This window comes from Pongo abelii, chromosome 6, assembly GCF_028885655.2.
Source record: "Pongo abelii isolate AG06213 chromosome 6, NHGRI_mPonAbe1-v2.0_pri, whole genome shotgun sequence".
Taxonomy (NCBI): domain Eukaryota; kingdom Metazoa; phylum Chordata; class Mammalia; order Primates; family Hominidae; genus Pongo; species Pongo abelii.
In genome coordinates this window covers 40,043,365-40,065,916 of record NC_071991.2, presented here as the reverse complement: position 1 = coordinate 40,065,916, position 22,552 = coordinate 40,043,365, and the positions used below count along the sequence as shown (strand labels likewise).

Genomic DNA, 22,552 nt, shown 5'->3' with positions numbered 1-22,552 from the left:
AAAAATTAGCCGGGTATGGTGGCACGTGCCTGTAATCCCATCTACTTGGGAGGCTGACGCAGGAGAATCACTTGAACCTGGGAGGTGGAGGTTGCAGTGAGCCGAGATGGCTCTACTGCACTTTAGCCTGGGCGAGAGGGAGACTCCGTCTCAAAAAAAAAAAAAAAAAAAAAATTATTAGGTATACAAGCGGATTGGAGTAACAAGGAATAGAGGCGACAAGAATAGACCAGGCACAGTGGCCTGTAATCTGAGCACTTAGGGAGGCTGAGGTAAGGGGATTGCTTGAGGCCAGGAGTTCGAGACCAGCCTTGGCAACATGGCAAGACCCAGTCTCTATCAAAAATACAAAAATTGGTCTCTATCAAAAATACAAAAAATGTGGTGGCACATATCTCTAGTCCCAGCTACTTGGGAGGCTGAGGTGGGAGGATCATCCGAGCCCGTGAGGTTGAGGCTATAGTAAGCCGAGATCACACCACTGCACTCCAGCCTGGGTGACAGAGCGAGACCCTGTCTCAAAAAAAACCCAAAAAACCCAAAAAGAATAGTAGAGATAAGGAGCAGCTACTATCCTGAGGACTGAGATAAAGCTGAGATAAATAACACCACTCCCACACCCCCCAGGGCTGGGATACAGACCTTGGAGCACTGAAAATGATTAAGTGATTCTCCAAAATATGGCACTTTGGTATGCTGAATGCCTTAAAAATGGAAAGATTTCAGAAATAAGCCTCTCTGGAATTTCCTTATCTGACTAGGAAAGCTTCTTTCCAAAACAAATGCAATTGTCCCCACCCAGGCAATGTGCAACGTGGTGAAACCTTGTCTCTATAAAAAAATGCACTCCAGCCAGGGCAACAGAGTGAGACCCTGTCTCAAAAAAAGAAAAAAAAGAAAAAAAGATAAATGCAATTGTCTTTAAAAGCTCTCTCTAGGATTCTCATCATATAACCAGGAAAGATCAACCAAAAGACTGGGAGTTGTCATTGACTATTGTCTATTCTTCTGAGGACAGCTCCAAGAGATTACCTGACTGGGGACTTATCTGCATAGTAAAGCAGTCTTTGTTCTTCTGCAGTTCTGTCCCTCAGCTTCCCAGAGATGAGGGGCAGAACTCACAAAGTCCAAAGCTCATACAGTTTGCCACACAACAGCCAAAGACAAGAGACAAGGAAAGCGATGTTTATTCTGGAGAGCCAGTGAACTGAGAAGATGGGGGAGTAATGTCCTAAGAACCATTTTAAGTTAATATGAATTTCAGGCTCCTTTTATGTTAGTGGGAGGGTGAAGAGGGAGCAGGTTGAAGTCATGAGTTGTCCAATGATCATGGACATCTGGGCGACGGTGGGGGCCCGATGGGGTTGTGAAACTTCTTTGTCCTTGATTGGGTCACAATGCTCCTATAAATGTTTTTTTTGTTTGTTTTTGAGACAGAGTTTCACTCTGTCGCCCAGGCTGGAGTGCAGTGGTGAGATCTCAGCTCATTGCAGCCTCCGCTTCCTGGGCTCAAGCGATTCTCCTGCCTCAGCCTCCCGAGTAGCTGGGATTACAGGTGTGCACCACCAGGCCCAGCTAATTTTTGTATTTTTAGTAGAGACGGGTTTCACCATGTTGGCCAGGCTGGTCTCGAACCCAAGTGATCCGCCTGCTTCGGCCTCCCAAAGTGCTGGGATTACAGGCGTGAGCCAACGCGCCTGGCCCACCGATGATCTTAAGATTGTGTCTTCGGCAAAGGAGGAATGCTTAAAGGGCCCAGCTCCATAGTCTCAGAGCAGGAAAAGAGAAGTGAATGTGGAGCTGAGAGACAATACACTGACAAATGGTACAATATCCAATACTTAAAAAAAATCAGCTGAGGCTGGGCGCGGTGGCTCACGCCTGTAATCCCAGCACTCCGGGGGGCTGAGGCGGGCGGATCACGAGGTCAGGAGTTTGAGACCAGCCTGGCCAACATGGTGAAACCCCGTCTCTACTAAAAATGCAAACAAAATTAGCCGGGTGTGGTGGTGGGCACCTGTAATCCCAGCTACTCTGGAGGCTGAGGCAGGAGAATCGCTTGAACCCGGGAGACAGAGGTTGCAGTGAGCCGAGATCTCACCACTGCACTCCAGCCCGGGCGACAGAGTGAAACTCAGCTCTGTCTCAAAAAAAAAAAAAAATTAGTTGAGACAAATACTGCTTCTCTTAACAGTTTACATTCTGGCCGGGCGCGGTGGCTCACGCCTGTAATCCCAGCACTTTGGGAGGCCGAGGCGGGCGGATCACGACGTCAGGAAATCGAGACCATGGTGAAACCCCGTCTCTACTAAAAATACAAAAATTAGCCGGGTGTGGTGCCTGGCGCCTGTAGTCCCAGCTACTCGGGAGGCTGAGGCAGGAGAATGGTGTGAACCCGGGAGGCAGAGCTTGCAGTGAGCTGAGATCACGCCACTGCACTCCAGCCTGGGCGACAGAGCAAGGCTCCGTTTCAAAAAAAAAAAAAAAGAACAGTTTACATTCTAGCTGTGCTACAAAGTTCTTACCGGCAGATTGGTTTAGTGGCAAAATAGCAGACCTGCTGGTGACTCCAATTTGCAGTGTGCTTTTGGGCGAATCACCTCATTCCCCGGACCTCATCTGGAAAATGTGGAAATTATACCAGATGACTGGTAAGGTTCTACGATTTTATTCTGATAGGGTCTGCACATCCTTGTGGTTGCATTTCTATTTTCCAGATGTGTTTGTCTAAGGCAGGCAGACTTTAGAACAGGGAAGTATTAGAAAACGGATTCCCTGTGGCCCAGGGAATAAAGTGGGACACAAGAAAAAAGAAAACCGCACCGCACCCAGACTCCCGGCGGGACGCCCCGCTCCTCAACAGTGGCCGCCTCCTCGCGCCCCTCCTTCGCCATCTGCCGGCTGCGTCCCCTCCCGCCGGCCCCCGTCCCCTTTTCAGAGGCCTGAGCTCCGCCTCCCCGGACGCGAGGCAGGCTGGGAAGTCGGCCACCGTAAAGATGGCGGCAAATTGAAAAAGTTGGAGCCGCTCCCGCGCGCGCTCCCGCGCGCGCTGAGTGGGCGGGGCGAACTGCGGGTTGGACAGGTGGGTTCTCGCGGCCGTGCAGAGGCGAGGTGGGAGTAGGAGCGTTTCCGGCTCTCCTGAAGGACGCGGGGCGGGCTGGGGGTGGGGCAAGGCAGGCGCGTTCTCGGCCGTCCTGAAGGGGCAGGATCTTCAGCCTGTGGGCGGTGCTCTCGCCGTGAGCAGGGCCAACGGGCCCTGTTCTCCCTGAAGGGGCGGGGTCTGGTCGCCTCGGGTCCGATTCCTTTGGGCCTGAAAGTGAGGATGAGCGACAACTGTGGGCGGGGCCTGCGCTGGGGAAGGTGGGGCCTGGGCGGGGCGGAGGTGGGGGCCGGCTCTCTCGGGCCCGGAAGTGCGGGTGCGGGGCGCGGCCGGGGCGGAGACTTCGGGACCGGCTGGCGGGCGGCGCCGGGAGCGCGGGGGCGGCGGGCCCGGGACGAGCATGTAGCGGCTGCTGGCGGCGGGGCTCCCGGGGCGGGCCGGGCGGGCCGCGGGAGCCGCACGCGGCGATATGGAAGAGGAGGGCAAGAAGGGCAAGAAGGTGAGCGTGCGCGGGGGCGTCCTGCTGCTGTGGTCGGCGGGCGGCTGGGTTGGGGGGCCAGGGTGGGGTGGGCGGGTGTTCCTCGGGGCCCGGGCGGGGGCGGTGGGCCAGCTGGCGGGGCGGGGCGGGGCAGGGCCGAGACCCCGGACAATGGTCAGGTGGGCTTTCGCGGCCGGGCGGGCAGGAAGCGCCGCGCCTTTCCTCTGGCCCGGGCAGCGGCTCGCCCGGACCTCGGCCCCAGACGGCCTTCTCTGCGCGTCGGGACCTGGGGCTGCAGAGGAAGTGGGCCCGGCGAGGGGCCAGAAAGCTGTCCAGGGCTGGAACTGGAGCTAGTGGGCTGTGTGGTTAACGTGGAGACGTTTGCTGCTCACTGAACTTCGTTTTTGGATATCCAGTAAAAGCAAGGGTGGCCTTCACCTTATGGCCAGCTCACTCGTTCACTATCACTCAGACCTAAAACCATTGATTGATTTTAGTGACGCTACATTTGGCAGTGGGATTTAGGACATAGTTCAATGTTTAGGACATAGTTTAGGACATAGTTCATAGTCAAACCCCAGTTTATGTAGTTTTACAAAATGTGGCTTTAATTACAGTAAAGGGATATAGTAGTCGATAAAGAAACATTTTAAGACTGGAAAAACGATGTGGATTGAGCTACCATTAAAGTGGAAAATGGATTTTAATAAAATGTATCTTTTTCAAATAAATGCTTTATAATCTTCACGTCTTGGCTATCATTTTCTTTTTGATGTGTGTGTGCGCACTTTTATCCACAAGTTTAAAGCAGACCTCGATAAGTCCGAACTATGATTTTACTACCCTGAACTCTGCAGGGCAGTGTCCTTTAATTGACAGCTGTTCACCACCTTGTTTGATACAGTGCTCCATTTAAAAGTCCTGTTTGAAATAGAATGTAGCCAGGTGGCCTTCAGGGAGTCCTGTGGTGCTGGTTCTCTACTTTCTCAACTCATTGTTTCATGTTAGCACCATGCACGTCTAATTTAGGTGCAGTATAATTTGCGGTTACCTACAAAGATGTTTTAAGGCTGGAAAATAGCTCAAGATAGTGATTCGGCCTGCAGGTGTTAGAGATGGGTGCTGCGCACAGAAGAGGGAGGAGCCAAGCAGTGTAAAAGGAGTTAGCTGGAAAGGAGAGGTGCTAACCCGGTGGCTGCTTAGCAGGGACCATCAGGCCCAAGTGTGGATGATGCTGATCTTTGCGGAAAGTGAGCCATCTGCCCTGTGGAATGCCGGGATCCAAGAGCGCGCTAAGGACTGATGACCTCATTGTGCACCACTTACAGGAGTACCTGGCCCGTCTACCTGTGTGTGATAGGCAAGGATGGAATTGAGTGATTTTTTTTTTCTAGAGCTGTCTATCAGCTTTGGTAGAAACATGAAACACCCAGCAATAGGGAGAGAGAGAAGCAGTAAGACTGTTGAGTTTTTGGGATACAAGTGAAAAAACAGTAAAATTATCAAGAATTTTCCAGTTGGGTAATGAAAAAATTTAGGCATAAACAAGGTTAATTATTAATTTCATTTTCTCACTAGAGAAGATAATCAGTTGTTATGCAGTTGCTTAAGCCAGGGATTTTGTGTTTTTTCTGTATTCTGCCACTTGTCTTAGCTTGTTTCCTGTAGACAAGCCAGACAAGGAGCTTTGGGGCATGGATTCTTCTCCAGGTCATGACTTAACACACTTTACCTCGTGTATTCTGCCAATTGCAAGCTGGCAGAACCTTCCTGCTCAGCTACCACTTTCAATGTGAGGTCACCTCCAGTTTAATAACTTCTGTGGTTAAATCATTCTCATTAAGGTAAATTGCATTGCTCTAAACTTATACACAAATTCAGACATAAGTAGCAGAAGTACTGACAATAGTTTTATGAAAGTACAGTTTGGACGTTTAAATTCTTCTAAGTTAGCTCCTTCAAAAAATGCAGAATTAGGCTGGGTACGGTAGCTACGCCTGTAATCCAGCACTTTGGGAGGCCGAGCCTGGATCACTTTAGCTCAGGAGTTCGAGAGCAGCCTGGGCAACATGGCAAAACCCCATCTATACAGAAAAGACAGAAATTAGCCAGGCGCAGCAGCGCTCGCCTATAGTCTCAGCTACTTGGGAGGCTGAGGCAGGAGGATCACCTGAGCCCAGGTGGGCCTTTTTTTTTTTTTTTTTTTTTTCCTTTTTAATCTCAGACACTTGTCTTGGTGTCTGCCAAGCAGTGATTCAGGCTTGTTTTACCTCGGCCCATTTTCCTCAGGACACAGGAATCAGTGAGTTGGCAGAGAACCGATGGGCCAAAGTGAGTCTCACGGAAACTTGGCCCCAGTGTAGCACTGCCCTTTCTCAAGTCACCTCAGCACATGTGGTTATGATGACTGTACACCTGGGTTTCCTCAAGTGGGCCATGGTTCGTTTAACAAATGTCTGTTGAGCCCCTCTTGTGTCCCATGAAACTCACTGGGTGATGGGGATACAGGAAGAGCTTGTGGCCCCAAGGGGCTGATGGGGAGATGGATCACTCATGGGTCCATCTGAAGGAATGAGTGCATTGACAGAAAAGTCCTCTGGCCACTAAAGGTGTGGGGCCTGGGTAGTAGAAGTGACCACTTGGGGCTGCTCTTCTGTCCTGATGTCTACAGAGTGTCTACTTTTTAGCCTATAAGTTCTGTTCTGGGATTTGGAGAATAAGGCTCCTACCTACAGTATGGACTCATGTTCTGTGCATTGTGGCACTATGTAATTCCTTTTTTTTTTTTTTTTTTTTTTGAGATAGAGTTTCACTCTTGTCGCCCAGGCTGGAGGGCCATGTCATGATCTCAGCTCACTGCAACCTCTGCCTCCCGGCTTCAAGTGATTCTCTTGCCTCAGCCTCCCGAGTAGCGGGGATTACAGGCATGTGCCACCATGCCCAGCTGATTTTTGTATTTTTAGTAGAGACGGGGTTTCTCCATGTTGGTCAGGCTAGTCTCAAACTCCCGACCTCAGGTGATCCACCCACCTTGGCCTCCCAAAGTGCTGGGTGGCGTGAGCCACCGCACCTGACAGTAATTCCTTTTTATTAGAAACTTGGATGCACTGAAGTTGGGTTTTGTGGATTTTTATACTCAGATCACAGCCCAAAAAAGCTGTCTTGTCAGGGCCAGGTGTAGGTAATCCTAACACTTTGGGAGGCTGAGGCAGGCGGATCACTTGACACCAGGAGTTTGAGACCAGCCTGGCCAGCATGGTGAAACCCCATCTCTACTAAAAATACAAAATTAGCTGGGCGTGGTGGCATGTGCCTGTAATCCCAGCTACTCAGGAGGCTGAGGCAGGAGAATAGCTTGAACCTGGGAGGCGGAGGTTGCAGTGAGCTGAGATCACGCCACTGCACTCCAGCCTGGGCAACAGAGCAAGACTCCGTCTCCAAAAAAAAAAAAAAAAAACCATCTTGTGGCCTTAACCTTGTGGGTCTCAGCTTCTCTGCTGCCTCTGGTCTTCTGTTGCCTCACCAGGTGGCTATGATTTCACACTGATCAAAGTTAAATATTTTTACATTGATCTAATTTATTTGCATTGTTTAAGGTAGAAAAAGGTGACAGGCTGAGTGCAGTGGCTACGCCTGTAATCCCAGCACTTTGGGAGGCTGAGGTGGGAGGATCACTTGAGCCCAGGAGTTTGAGATCAGCCTGGACAACGTAGTGAGACCCTATCTCTACAAAAAATAAGAAAATTAGCTGAGCATGGTGGTGCATGCCTGTAGTTCTAGCTACTTGGGATGCTGAGAAGGGAAGATCGCTTGAGCCCTGGAGGTCGAGGCTGCAGTGTGATTGTGCCACCACCTGAGTGACAGTAAGACCCTGTCTCAAGAAAAAAAAGAGACAAAAAGGTTATAAAGTTCCCTAGAAATGTAGGACTAGATATTAAACAATAAATAAGGAATTATTAATTTTGGGTATGATATTAAGTTCTGATCTGATAGGCATGTATTCTGAGATATTTGTAGGTGAAATAATATGATTTCTGGGATTTGCTTTACTCAAAATAGAAGAAACAAAGGGGATAGCTGAATGCTTTGGTAATGGTTATATATTGTTCTGTCTACTTTTATGTATTTTTGAGAATTTCCATAATAAAAAGTGGAGGGGAAAAGATCCTCTAGGTTACAGGCCCTGAGCTATCAGCTGCTGTAGTCACCGCTGGACCAGTGTCTGTGAGGAACTGAAAGCTTGGATTGAACCAGTACCTTTTAAAATTTTGTCACTGCAGGCACCAGGAAGCCATACCTTCTCCATGCTGACCTGATGCAGACACAAATGTGTGTGTCTGTATAACTGAAGTGAAAGTTTAAAGGAACCGCACTTAAACGCTCTGATTTTTTAATTCTATTTTTTTTTCTTTCCATTAAAACTGGTGGTTGGCTGGATGTGGTGGCTCACGCCGGTAATCCCAGCACTTTGGGAGGCTGAGGTGGGTGGATCACCTGAGGTCAGGAGTCCGAGACCAGCCATGGTGAAACCCCATCTCTACTAACAATACAAAAATTAGCCGAGCGTGGTGGCGGGGCCTGTAATCCTAGCTACTTGTGAGGCTGAGGCAGGAGAATCGCTTGAACTTGGGAGGTGGAGGTTGCAGTGAGCTGAGAACGTGCCATTGCACTCCAGCCTGGGCGACGAGTAAGACTCCGTCTCAAAAAAAAGGCTCATGGTCATGATCCACTAAACCGATTCTATAACTGTCACAAGCCATACATGGGTTCAGAAGGTGAATTGGGGCTGCTATATTTTGTTTTATTTTTCCTCTTGGGTAGCTATCGCAGTGATTCTTGGATGGCAACTTGGTAACTCAGGGTCAGGAGGCTGGAGAACCAGGCAGGAGGTGCTCAGCAGAGAACCTAAGGCAGCTAGTAGATGAGGCCAGAATGATCGGCAACATAAGGCTGGTTACTTTTCTGTCTTGAAGAGTTACCATTTACATAGTATATATTTGTTGATTTTCAACATATTGTCAGATTCTGTCATAATTTAGATTCAGAAAGCACATCAGAACCTTCCAGGGCTGCTCTGAGCATCCTTTCAGAGGAAGATAGTGTAAAGCAAAACGTTTCTCTTAGCAATATTATTGCAGTGAAGGGCTTCCCTGCAGATGAGAAGGGCATCTGCAGTCTGCCGCACTGGGGCGCTTACTCTTGATCTTCCAGTTTCTTCATTTCCGTCAGCAGTGCCCCCTCCTTGTTGTCACTTTGCAGTGTAAGTAAATGGTCATGATTAAGTCCTATAAATGTAACTATTGAGCATTTAAATCATCCTCTGTTTACTTGTTGGTTTACGTGGTGGCGATACAAGTTTTTAATGAGATAACTTGGTCATGCCTTGCCTATTACGTGTATAGCACACTGAGAAGAGGGTTAGGGACATTGCACTTTGGAAAGTAGGTCACTTACACCTAAAATTAGAGAGTAAGGGCAGACCTAGGATGTCAGAAGAGACATGGGGCAGGCAGCAGCCACTTCCAGACAGGTTGGGACCGGGACTCTGTCCTGCAGTTCAGAAACAGAGATGAGATGGAGAGGGCCCCCCAGTCCTGGGAGGTCCTTGGACTGGGGAGTTGGGTGTTGGTTCTGTATGCACTTGAAGCCACTGGAGGTGTTCCACATCATGCATTCACTTGTCCATTAAACTACTGTTTATTAGCACCAACGGTGTCAGACACAGATGCTGGAGACTGAAATGTGTACGGTGAGCCTGTGGCCGCAGAGCAGGAAGTGGAGCCTGGGGATAGATAGTGGAAGCAGGCTTTGGTAAGAGTGATCAGGAAAACCTTTATGAAAACTTTAAAAGCAAATGTAAAGAAAAAAGTTCCCTGTGTCCATGTGTGGGCGGTCAGTTTCATGTACACCTTCTCATCCCTGCTTCCTGCCTGTGTGGGCTGAATAGTGTCCCCTCAAGAGTCATGTGCTGAAGCCCCTCAGGATGTGACTGTATTTGAAGATGGAGTCTTTTTTTTTTTTAGACGGAGTCTTGTTGCTCTGTCACCCAGGCTGGAGTGCAGTGGTGTGATCTTGGCTCGCTGTAAGCTCCGCCTCCCAGGTTCACACCATTCTCCTGCCTTGGCCTCCTGAGTAGCTAGGACTACAGGCGCCCGCCACCACGCCCGGCTAATTTTTTTGTATTTTTAGTGGAGATGGGGTTTCACTGTGTTAGCCAGGATGGTCTTGATCTCCTGACCCCGTGACCCACCCACCTCGGCCTCCCAAAGTTCTGGGATTACAGGCTTGAGCCACCACGCCTGGCCTGAAGATGGAGTCTTTAAGGAGGTGATTGAGGTAAAATGAGGTAATTGTGTGGGCCCTAATCCAATCCGATGGATGTCCTTATAAGAAGATATTAGGACACAGAGATAGAGGAATGATCATTTGAGGACTCATGGAGAAGGCACCCATCTGCAAGCCAAGGAAGGACCTCAGGAGAAACCACCCTGCTAAATTTACCTGGATCTTGGACTTTCAGCATCTAGACTCTAAGAGAATAAGTTTCTATTATTGAAGCCACTCAAGTCTGTAATACTTAGTCCTGGCAGCCCAAGAAGGCTAATGCACCAGGTGATTTTGAAGCAAACCCTAGAGTTCAGTTAGTAGATAGAAGTGCAGTAGTAACTCACCAAGACAGAGAGTAACAAGCCTTATGTTGCTGGTCATTTTGGCCTCATCTACTGGCTGCCTTAGGGTCTCGGGTGAGTTCTGAGGACCAAGTCTACACTGTCAGCATGCCCACAGACGAGCTGCTCAGAGTGACAGGACAACCCTCACTGTGCTGTATGTAAACCATAAATCACAGCACACTGTTTGTGGTTGGGAGAACATGTATGGTGTTTTGGGAGCTGGCATGGTCAGGCATGTCATTCATTTCACCTGGGACAGGCTTTGTGCTCTGGGATCTGTGGCGGGAGCAGTGAGTCCAGCCATGTCCTCTGCATGCATCCCTGTGTCCTTGTGAACAGTGGATCTTTGTTAGCGCACTTCGCACTCCTTGGCTTTTTTATCTTTCAATCAAGAACAGCAACTGCTCTTCAAATGATTCTACAGGTATGAGGGAGTTTACATTTGGATTTGTCAATGGAACCACTAGGGTTTTTTGTTTGTTTGTTTTGTAGAAATAGGAACTTTTTTCCTTAGCCTTGTGTCTGTGCCAAAAATGTGACCTTTTTTTTTTTCTCCCAAGTGTGCCCAAACAGTAACAATTTTTTGCTTGGATTATGTTAAGAATTAGGGCATTTGATCATAGGCATTAGATGTATGTGCAATGAAAGTGATCCCCTTTAATAAGCATAATAGGAACATGGAATTTGGGTTTTTGTTTGCAGCTTGGGATGGTGTGTCTTGTAACCCAAGGAGGTTTTTCACTTTTCTGAAAGTGAGAAGACTGGTCAGCCTAAACTCGTGGTGTCACTGTTCTTAAGGGAAACCTAGTGAGGAGTGGGAGATACCATTTCACTCGTTGTTTTTGTACCTTGGAGAAAAAAAAGAGAAGCCTTTATTTAAATCTTGATGTCCATTCTGTAGTTTAAAATTCCATGCAGGTTTTTTTCAAAAAATCAAATTTGCTTCCTGTGTGTTGTCACCATGAGCTCTCTGGTCAGGCGCGGAAACCGAATGTTTCCCTTGTTGGTTTATGTGGTGGGGTACATTTTTTTTTTTTTTTTTTTTTGAGACGGAGTCTTGCTCTGCTGCCCAGGCTGGAGTGCAGTGGCATGATCTCAGCTCACTGCAGGCTCCGCCTCCCGGGTTCAAGCAATTCTGCCTCAGCCTCCCGAGTAGCTGGGACTATAGGCGCTGCTGCCACGCCTGGCTAATTTTTTTATTTTTAGTAGAGATGGGGTTTCACCATGTTAGCAAGGATGGTCTTGATCTCTTGACCTCATGGTTCACCTGCCTCGCCCTCCCAAAGTCCTGGCCAATGTGTGCCACCGTGTGCCACCGTGCCTGGCCAAGGGTACATGTTCCTTTTTTTTGAGACAGAGTTTTGCTCTTGCCCAGGCTGGAGTGCAATGGCGCGATCTCGGCTCACCACAACCTCCACCTCCCAGGTTCAAGCGATTCTCCTGCCTCAGCCTTCCCAAGTAGCTGGGATTGCAGGCATGCGCCACCAAGTCTGGCTAATTTTGTATTTTTAGTAGAGACGGGGTTTCTCCATGTGGGTCAGGCTGGTCTCGAACTCCCGAGCTCAGGTGATCCACCTACCTTGGCCTCCCAAAGTGCTGGGATTACAGGCGTGAGCCACTGCGCCCAGCCAAGGGTACATGTTCTTAATGAGATGCCTTGGTCAGGTCTAAGTGTCAGTTATGGTGCATGTTGACTTTCTGTCAGATGTCTGAAAATGCCCTAGGTATGATTATGTCTAGCTGATTTATTACTGCCATTAGGTACATCACCTTTACATAGCTTTTACTTTTCATGTTCTTGGGTATAGACAATAACCATAGCCCACCTGCCTGTGCACTTCTAATGTCAGGCTGAGTTCAAGTTCCTTTCTAAGGCTCCTCCTCTCACTTAGTATTGCCCGTCTTCCTTGAAAGAGGAATGTGCAGCCTCTGTGTCTGCTTTTTCCAGCACATTCTTCCACCCTCAGCATTTTATTATGAAAATTTTTGGGACGGGCATGGTGCTCACACCTCTAATCCCAGCACTTTAGGAGGCCAAAGCGGGCAGATCACCTGAGGTCAGAAGTTCAAGACCAGCCTGGCCAACATGGCGAAATGCTATCTCTACAAAAATACAAAAATAAGCAGGGCATGGAGGTATGTGCCTGTAGTCCCAGCTACTCCAGAGGCTGAGGCGGGAGAATCGCTTGAACCCGGGAGGCAGAGGTGGCTGTGAGCCGAGATTGTGCCATTGCACTCCAGCCTGGGCGACAGAGGGAGCCTCTGTCTCAAAAAAAAAAAAAAAAAATTTTTTTGAGTACACCAAAGTTGAAAGAATTTTGCAGTGAATACTTGCACACCCACCACCTAGATTCTGCCACTAACATTGGCTATACTTGTTTTTTATTTTTTATTTATTTATTTATTTTTTTGAGACGGAGTCTCTCTCACTCTGTCGCCTGGGATGGAGTGCAATGGCGTGATTTCGGCTCATTGTAACCTCCGCCTCCTTTGTTCAAGCGATTCTCCTGCCTCAGCTTCCCCAGCAGCTGGGATTACAGGCATGTGCCATCACGCCTGGCTAAGTTTTTGTATTTAGTAGAGACATGGTTTCACCCTGTTGGTGGGGCTGGTCTAGAACTCCTGACCTCAGATGATCCGCCTACCTCAGCCTCCCAAAGTGCTGGGATTACACGCATGAGCCACCCTGCCCGGCCTGGCTATACTTGTTTTATCCCATATCTAGCATCTGTTTATCACTGTACCTGCCCATCAACTCATTTTATTTTTCTGATGCATTCCTCAATAAATTGCAGACATTGTTTCACTTTGATCTAAATACATTAGCATACGTGTTGTTAACTAGGGTTCAATATTTGCTTACAGTTTTCTTTTGATGTAAAATTATGTAACAATGAAATACACACTTTTTAAAAAAAAAAAAAAAAAAACAGGGTCACACTCTGTCACAGAGGCTGGAGTGTGGTGGTGCAATCATGGCACACTGCAGCCTTGACTTCCCAGACTCAAGTGATCCTCCTGCCCCAGCCTCCCGAGTAGCTAGGACTAAATGGGTTTGTCACCATGCCCAGCTAATTTTTTTATTTTTTGTAGAGACGAGATCTCACTGTGTTGCCCAGTCTGGTGTTGAATTACTGGGCTTAAGCAATCCTTCTGGCTCGGCCTGCCAAAGTGTTGGTATTACTGGCGTGAGCCACCACTCCTGGCCAAGTATACACATCTTCAGTGAATATTAGCTAAATTTTGACAAATGCATACTCCTATGTAACTGAAACCCCTACTAAGAAATAAAACATTACCTACCATCACTGAGAAAATTCCCTTATGCCCCTTAGAAAAGTCCTTCCCCCAAGGTACTACTGTTATGATTTTTTTCCACCATGGGTTAGTTTTGTTCATTCTAGAACTTCACACAGATGGATTCATACAGTATACATTCTGTTGTGCAGGGATCACTGTACTCAGCATAATGTTTTTGAGATTTATCCATATATTGCTGCATGTTTCAGTTGCTGAGTAATATTTTTTTGTATGTTTATGCTGTAATTTGTTTATTCATTTGTTGGAGATTTAGTTTCTTTCTAGTTTGTGTATATATATATACACACACAATATATATATATATTTTGAGATGGAGTTTTGCTCTTGTCGCCCAGACTGGAATGCAATGGTGTGAGCTCAGCTCACTGCAACCTCTGCCTCCTGGGTTCAAGTGATTCTCCTGCCTCAGCCTCCTGAGTAGCTGGAATTATAGGCGCCCGCCACGATGCCTGGCTAATTTTTGTATTTTTAGTAGAGACGGGGTTTTACCACATTGGCCAGGCTGGTCTCGAACCCCTGACCTCAGGTGATACACTTGCCGCGGCCTCCCAGTATACTTTGTATTTTGAAAACACTGCTGTGAACATTTGTGAATGAGTCATTATGTGAACATGTTTTCATTTCTTTTGGGTAAATACCTAATAATGGAATTGCTGAATTTTATGGGAACTATATGTTTAACTTTATAAGACACTGCCAAACTTTCTGCTAAATTTTTGTCTACTAATTCTTTGTTTTTTTCTCTTTCCAGAGACAGGGTCTCATTCTGTAACCCAGGCTGGAGTGTAGTGGTGCAATCAGAGCTCAGTATAACCTCAAACTCCTGCAGTTCTCATGCCTCAGTTTCCCAAGTAGTTAGGACCATAGGTGTGTGCCACTATGCCCAGCTAAATTTTTTTTTTGTTTTTGAGACGGAGTCTCACTCTTGTTGCCCAGGTTGGAGTGCAATGGTGCGATCTCAGCTCACTGCAACCTCTGCCTCCCAAGTTCTAGCGATTCTCATGCCTCAGCCTCCCTGGTAGCTGGGATTACAGGCGCCCGCCACCACACCCGGCTAATTTTTGTGTTTTTAGTAGAGACAGGGTTTCACCATGTTGGCTGGGCTGCTCTCGAACTCCTGACCTCAGGTGATCCAGCTGCCTTGGCCTCCCAAAGTGCTGGGATTATAGGTGTGAGCCACTGCACCCAGCCCGGCTAATTTTTAAAAATTTTTATTTTTATTTTTTATTTTATAATGGTTGCTTTATTTATTTATTTTTTTTACTGAGATGGAGTCTCACTCTGTTGCCCAGATTGGGGTGCAGTGGCGTGATCTCAGCTCACTGCAACCTCTGCCTCCTGGTTTCAATCAATTCTCCTACCTCAGCCTCCCAAGTAGCTGAGATTACTAGTGCCCACCACAAGGCCTGGCTAATTTTTGTATTTTTAGTAGAGATGAGGTTTCAACATGTTGGCAAGGCTGATCTCAAATTTTTGATCTCAAGTGATCTGCCTGCCTTGGCCTTTCAAAGTGCTGAGATTATAGGTGTGAGCCATCATGCCCTGCCCTGGCATGGTTTTATAGAGTATCAGTATTTTAGTATGTTGTCCAGGGTGGTCTTGAACACTTGGCCTAAAGCCACCTTGGCCTCCCAAAGTGCTGGGATTACAGGCATGAGCCACTGCATCCAGCTAATCCTGTCGGTTATTGAGAGAGAGGGTGTTAAGTTCTCTAGTTATTATTTTGGATTTGTTTTTCCCTTTAGTTAGTTTTGGCTTCGTGTATTTTGAAGCTCTGTTGTTAAGTACATACACATTTAGGATCATAATGTCTTTTTTTTTTTTTTTGAGAGTGAGTCTTTCTCACTTGCCCAGGCTGCAGTGTAGTAGTACGATCTTGGCTCACTGCAGCCTCCACCTTCTGGGTTCAAGTGATTCTCCTGTCTCAGCCTTCTGAGTAGCTGGAATTACAGGCATACACCACCATGCCCAGCTAATTTTTGTATTTTTAGTAGAGATGAGGTTTTGCCATGTTAGCCAGCCTGGTCTTGAACTCCTGACCTCAGGTGATCCACCCGCCTCGGCCTCCAAAGTGCTGGGATTACAGGCGTGAGCCACTGCTCCCAGCCCATAATGTCTTGTTGAAATGAATCTTTTTCATTATGACATGACCATCTTTATTTCTAGTAAGACTTCTTGTCCCGATCTCTTGTCTGATATTAACATAGCCACACCATGTTCTTTTTTTGCCTTAGGGACTTTAGCAACTGCCAAAGAGTCTCACTCTGTTGCCGAGGCTGGAGAGCAGTAGTATGATCATAACTCACTGCAGCCTTGAACTCCTGGGCTCAAGTGATATTCCGCCTCAGCCTCCCAGGTAGCTGGGAGTACAGGTGCGCGCCACCATGCCTGGCTAATTTTTTTTTTTTTTTTAGAGATGGGGTCTCACTACGTTGCCCAGGTGGTCTCAAACTCCTGGCCTCAGTGATCCTCCTCAGCCTCCCGAGAAGCTGGGGTTACCGGCTTGAGCCAGCCACGCCTGGCTACCCCGCTTTCTTATGCTGCATGTTTGCATGGTGTGTGTCTTTCAACAAGTCTGGAGTTTTAAACTGCATGCTTTATAAAGAGCATTTTGTTATAGCTTGCTTTTTTATGTAGTCTGATAGTTTCTGCCTTTTAATTGTGAAGTTTACATAATTGATGTCATTATGTTTAAGTCTATCATTTTGATATTTGTTTTCTCTTTCCCTTTGTGCTTTCTTCCTTTGTTTCTCCTTTTTGATTATTTTTAACTCTGTTCTATTGCTACTGGCTTTTTTGCTGTAACTCCTAGATATTGCTATATATATCCATGTCTTGTCACAGATTACCATCCATTAATATCATTTCTTTCTTGTACAGTGTAAGAACCTATCAGCAGTATCATTCCATTTGTACTCCCTCCTGTTTTTTGCACACTTTTTGGCATATATTTTCTTCTGTACATGTTATAAATCTTACATTAGATTTTTTTTTGCTTTAAACGATTGACTTTTCACCTTTTTATATTGAAATGATTTAATTATATATACATAGTAGATTTAAAGCACACAGAGTATATACAGAGTACACAGAGCCCTCATATACCTTCCACCCAGATCCCTCAAGTGTTAACATTTCTGAACCATTAAGAATAAACTGTAGACATAATGCCCCATGACCCTTTAACACTTCAACTGTACCTTCCTTGGTACAAGGACACTCTAACCACACCATTCTGACATCATTAAAATCAGGAAATTGACATCCATTTGATCTTGCTACATAATTCATGACCCCACCCAGACTTGCTGATTGTTACGATACTTTCTTTATATAGCTCTAGGATCCACAGATTTTATAGATTCAGGATCATGTGTTGCATTTGGTTTGCATGTCTCTTTAGGCTCTTTGAACTTGAAATGGTTCCTAGTCTTTTCTTGTCTTTGATGATTGATATTTTTGAAGATTACAGATCAGTTAGTAGGATGTCTCTCAGTTGGGTCTGTTTTTTTCTCATGACTTTATGTGTTTTTGATAGGACTGCCACACAGATGATATATTCTTCTCATTGCATCATATCAGGGAAAATAATGTCGATTTGTCCCATGTTGGCAGTGTTAACTGTGGTTACTTGGTTAAGATAGTCTTGCCAAGTTTCTTCATTTTAAAGTTCTCATTTATTCTTATTTTACTTACAAGACTGTAGTCCTCTAGTATCCTTATTTATTTTGAAGCTCAAATTGTCCCAGACTCAGCAAGTGGGAAGCACTTTAAGCTGGCTCTGGTCTCTTTTATTTGTATTTTTATTTATTTTAATTATTATTACTTTTTTTGAGATGGTGTCTTGCTCTGTTGCCCAGGCTGGAGTGCAGTGGCACAATCTTGGCTCATTGCAACCTCTGCCTCCCAGGTTCAAGTGATTCTTCTGCCTCAGCCTCCCGAGCAGCTGGGATTTCAGGCGCCCACCACCACATCCGGCTAATTTTTGTATTTTTAGTAGAGATGGGGTTTCACCATGTCGGCCAGGCTGGTCTGGAACTCCTGACCTCGTGATCCGCCCACCTCGGCCTCCCAAAGTGCTGGGATTACAGGCATGAACCACCGCACCCGGCCTATTTTAATTTTTAATTGCAGTAAAAAAGCAAACGCATAACAAAATTTACTATCTTAACCTTTTTATTTTGGCCATGTTGCCCACGCTAGTCTTGAACTCCTGGGCTCAAGCTGTCCTCCCACCTCGGCCTCCCAAAGTGCTGGAATTACGGGGCTGAGCTACAACTCCTGGTCAGTCTTAACCTTTTTTTTTTTTTTTTTTTTTTTTTTTTTTTGAGATGGCGTCTTGCTCTGTCACCCATGCTGGAGTGCAATGGTGCCATCTTGGCTCACTCCAACCTCCACCTCCTGGGTTTAAGCAATTCTCCTGCCTCAGCCTCCCCAGTAGCTGGGATTACAGGCGTGCACCACCAAGCCCGGCTAATTTTTGAATTTTTATTAGAGACGGGGTTTCGCCATGTTGGCTAGGCTGGCTGTGAGCTCCTGACCTCGGCTAATCCGCCCACCTCAGCCTCCCAAAGTGCTGGAATTATAGGCGTGAGCCACCGTGCCCGGCCAGTTTTAACCATTTTTAAGTGTACAGTTCAATAGCACCAAGAATATTCATGTTGTGCATCTGGCGTCTTTTTGACAAGCCCTTGTCATTCTTTGAACACTTTCTTACGTTTGCTAAAACAAGATGTTTCAGCTAATCTTATTCTTTCCTGTCCCAGCCCTGGAACCAGACAGTTGTCCAAGTAGTCCTCCTTGCTTTTAGTGGAAATGGTATTTGGAAACCAAATAGATCTTTTTCTGGATCTATTTATGTATTAAACATTAGCGTTCACACTGATACCTCTAATTCCAGTCCATGACACAGAATTTATTCCAGTCTTACCACTTTCCACATTTATACCTTGCTTTTCCAACCGTGAGAAATCTGGTTCCGTTTTCCATGTATTTGCTTTTTTGCTCAGTCTCCCCATAGGTTAACACTCCTAGCTGTGCTAGCCAAACTCAGCTGAAGACATGCTGCTGTTCCCTCCCCACAGTTTGCTGCTGGGCATGCTGTCTTAAAGCTGAACTAAGAAATATTCCCTTCCCTTTCCCCTTCCTGGATTCACTGGCCAAAAGCTTGGGTTTGATGAAAGGGAGGGGGAGGTGAGGATGAAAAAAGGGTAAAGGTCAGTTACACAGCTCAGCCCTGACCAACATGTTCCTGTGCCCTGCTGAACACATTGGCTTAAGCTGGGCTCTGGGTATCTCAATTTTCCCCATGTCTTGCATGTTGAGCCAGAGTTGGTCCCAGACATGCCTTCTCTAATCCTATGGCATGTGTGCCAGTCCAGAGCTGGCCCAGGACATCCTGGTTCCTTAAGCGTGGCCCTGATGAAGGGGAAGGGATAGTGAGAAGACACAGGATAAAAAGCCAGTTAGAGAGCTCATCTCTGGACATGCTTCCTGTCTTGTTCTTGACATGCATGCTGGGCCTTGGGCATTCTGCCCTTTTCAGCTTGACAGACTGATACTGCCCCCATCCCCCCATCCGAAAGCCACAATTTGACATTTTTAAAAGACCAAAGAAAAGAAAGAAAATTGATCTTTTCTGTTTATCCCTCTGTTTATCATTTTTAGCACTTTTATTTCCTCTGGAAAATTTCCATCTGGAATAGTTTACCTTTGGCCTTGTCAACTTAAAATTCAAGAAGTGTACTTATTTGGAAAGGATACTTTATTTCTTACAAAGAGTTGCAACCTGTAGGCTGGCCATCCCACAGGCTGGGAAGCGTAGCCTTTGGCAGAGCCTGAAAGGTAGGCACTTCAGAGGAGGAGGGGTTGGAACAGGAATTTGTGCTGAATGGGTTGACCAAGTATATATATATTCAACAGGTTATAGGAGGAGTTATGAATATTCATGGAGGGGGTCCTGATGCATGTGTACTGAACAGACATGCAATTTATTTTATTTTATTTATTTTTTTTGAGACAGAGTTTCACTCTTGTTGCCCAGGCTGGAGTGCAATGGTGCAATCTTGGCTCACTGCAACCTCCGCCTCCAGGGTTCAAGCGATTCTCCTATCTCAGCCTCCTGAGTAGCTGGGATTACTGGCGCATGCCACCAGGCCTGGCTAATTTTTGTATTTTTAGTAGAGACGGGGTTTCATCATATTGGTCAGGCTGGTCTCGAACTCCTGACCTCAGGTGATCCACTCACCTCAGCCTCCCAAAGTGCTGGATTACAGGCATGAGCCACGGTGCCTGGCCTAAATATGCATCTTTTTTTTTTTTCTTTTTGAGATGGAGTCTTGCTCTGTCACCCAGGCTGGAGTGCAGTGGCGCGATCCTGGCTCACTGCAACCTCTGCCTCCCAGATTCAAGCGATTCTCCTGCCTCAGCCTCCCGAGTAGCTGGGATTACAGGCGCCTATCACCACGCCTGGCTAATTTTTGTATTTTTGTTAGAGACAGGGTTTCACCATGTTGACCAGGCTGATCTCTAACTCCTGGCCTCAAGTGATCTGACTGCCTCGGCCTTCCAAAGTGCTAGGATTACAGGCGTGAGCCACCTCTCCTGGCTAATTTATTTTGTATTTTTAGGAGAGATGGGGTTTCACCGTGTTAGCCAGGATGGTCTCCATCTCCTGACCTCGTGATCCACCCGCCTTGGCCTCCCAAAGTGCTGTGATCACAGGCATGAGTCACTGCATCTGGCCCAAACATACATTTTTAAAAGAACTTTTAGGTTCAGGGGTACATGTGCAGGTTTGTTATATAGGTAAACTTCTGTCATGGGGATTGGTGTATAGATTATTTCATCACCCAGGTACTAAGCGTAGTATGTGACAGTTATTTTTTTCCAGACAGGCATGTTCTTTGCATTCCATGTTCACTTTGAGGTGGAGACGACATTATATTCAGGCCCCATACCTCAAAAGGTGAAGCAAGGAGACAGGGCACTCAAGTGCACAGCCTCTATAAACTGGCTAGAACCAGTCTATGGCTGGTGGTCTTCTCGTCAGGAGAGAGTTACTGAAGTCAGTCTCTTATACAGTCACAGCTATAGTTTTGGCTTGTGGAACAGGCGGTCAGTTGGCATCTGGTGGTGAGCTGCAGTTGTTTTCCTATTGCTTATCCAGGACAGTGCTTGTTTGGCTGCTAGAGAAAAAGAAGAACCCTGTGGCAGTTAGAACAGAGTTGATCTTGAAGAGTCAGACTGTGTGGCTGAATCCTTACCTGGCATGGTCGTAGGTCTTGTTTGTAATTTGGTATCTTTTTTTCCCCATGATCTTCATGAACACATGTAATTTGGTATTTTATTGCCACAGAGTCCCTTCTGTCAGTTTTGTGGTCTCTATTTTATAAACATTAATGCTGGTCAGTTGTGCCTGAACTACAAAAGGGAGGGAATATAATGAGGTGTGTCCCAAGCCATCTTGTCATGGCTGGGACCAAAACAGGCTTTGTTCAGTCAGTTGGGGTGCTTAGGATTTTATTTTTAGTTCTTAGCCTGAAGACCTTGCTTAGAATTTTTCATGGTGTAGGTCTGACACATTGTTTCATCTTTTATTATCTGAAAATACCTTCATTTCATCTTCATTTTTGAAGGATAGTTTTACAGCAGCAGTCCCCAACCTTTTTGGCACCAGGGACTGGTTTCGTAGGAGACAGTTTTTCCATAGACCAAAGTGGGGAAACAAAACAGGCTTTGTTCAGTCAGTTGGGGTGCTTAGGATTTTATTTTTAGTTCTTAGCCTGAAGACCTTGCTTAGAATTTTTCATGGTGTAGGTCTGACACATTGTTTCATCTTTTGTTAACTGAAAATACCTTCATTTCATCTTCATTTTTGAAGGATAGTTTTACAGCAGCAGTCCCCAACCTTTTTGGCACCAGGGACCGGTTTTGTGGGAGACAGTTTTTCCATAGACCAAAGTGGGGAAAAGGTTTTGGGATGAAACTGTTCCATATCAGATCATCAGGCATTAGATTCTCGTAAGGAGTGCATAACCTAGATCCCTCCAACACACAGTTCAGGGTTTGTGCTCTTATGAGAATCTAATGCAGCCACTGATCTCACAGGAGGCGGGGCTCAGGTGGTAATGCTCGCTGGCCCTCTGCTCACCACCTGCTGTGTGCGGCCTGGTTCCTAACAGGCCATGGACCCAGACCAGTCTGTGGCCTGGGGGTTGGGGATCTCTGTTTTACAGGATATAGAATTCTAGGCTGACTGTTTTCTTTCAGCATTTTTTATTATTTATTTATTTACTTATTTATTTTGAGACGGAGTCTCGTTTTGTCACCCAGGCTGGAGTGCAGTGGCGTGATCTTGCTCACTGCAACCTCCACCTCCTGGGTTCAAGTGATTCTTCTGCCTTAGCCTCCTGAGAGATGGGGTTTCACCATGTTGATGGGGCTGGTCTTCAACTCCTGACCTCCAGTGATCTGCCCGCCGGAGCCTCCCAAGATGTGAGCCACCATGCCCAGCTTCTTTCAGCATTTTAAAGATGGAAGACTCATTATCTTCTGCATCCATTTTTTCTCTTGAGAAGTTACCTGTCATTTTTGTTGTACTGAATGTCTTTTATTTGATAGTTAAAAAAAATTTTTTTTTTTTTTTTTTGAGATGGAGTCTTACTCTGTTGCCAGGCTGGAGTGCAGTAGCACAATCTCGGCTTAAACTGCAACCTCCGCCTCCCAGATTCAAGTGATTCTCCTGCATCAGCCTCCCAAGTAGCTTGGATTACAGGCATGCGCCACCATGCCAGGCTAATTTTTGTATTTTTAATAGAAATGTGCTTTCGCCATGTTGACCAGGCTGGTCTCGAACTCCTGACCTCAGATGATCCGCCTGCCTCGGCCTCCCAAAGTGTTAGGATTACAGGCGTGAACCACTGCGCCTGGCCTTTTTTTTTTTTTTTTTTGAGACAGGGTCTCACTCTGTTGGCCAGGCTG

At 46.4% G+C, this 22,552-nt stretch overlaps 1 protein-coding gene across 6 annotated transcripts in view; it reads left to right on the top strand.

Moving 5' to 3' along the window:
• The first annotated feature begins 3,463 nt into the window (after positions 1-3,463).
• The window catches only part of CCM2 (CCM2 scaffold protein), a 77,092-nt gene continuing 58,003 nt past the window's right edge, over positions 3,464-22,552 (top strand). For 4 of the 6 annotated variants that reach the window (XM_024250437.3, XM_054559231.2, XM_024250435.3 and 1 more), the window contains exon 1: positions 3,468-3,599. In XM_024250437.3, the coding sequence (XP_024106205.1) occupies positions 3,570-3,599 (30 nt within the window). In that variant the 5' untranslated portion in view covers positions 3,468-3,569. Of the gene's footprint in view, positions 3,600-22,552 lie in introns of all 6 variants that reach the window. The other 2 variants (XM_024250436.3, XM_054559230.2) reach the window with 1 other exon arrangement.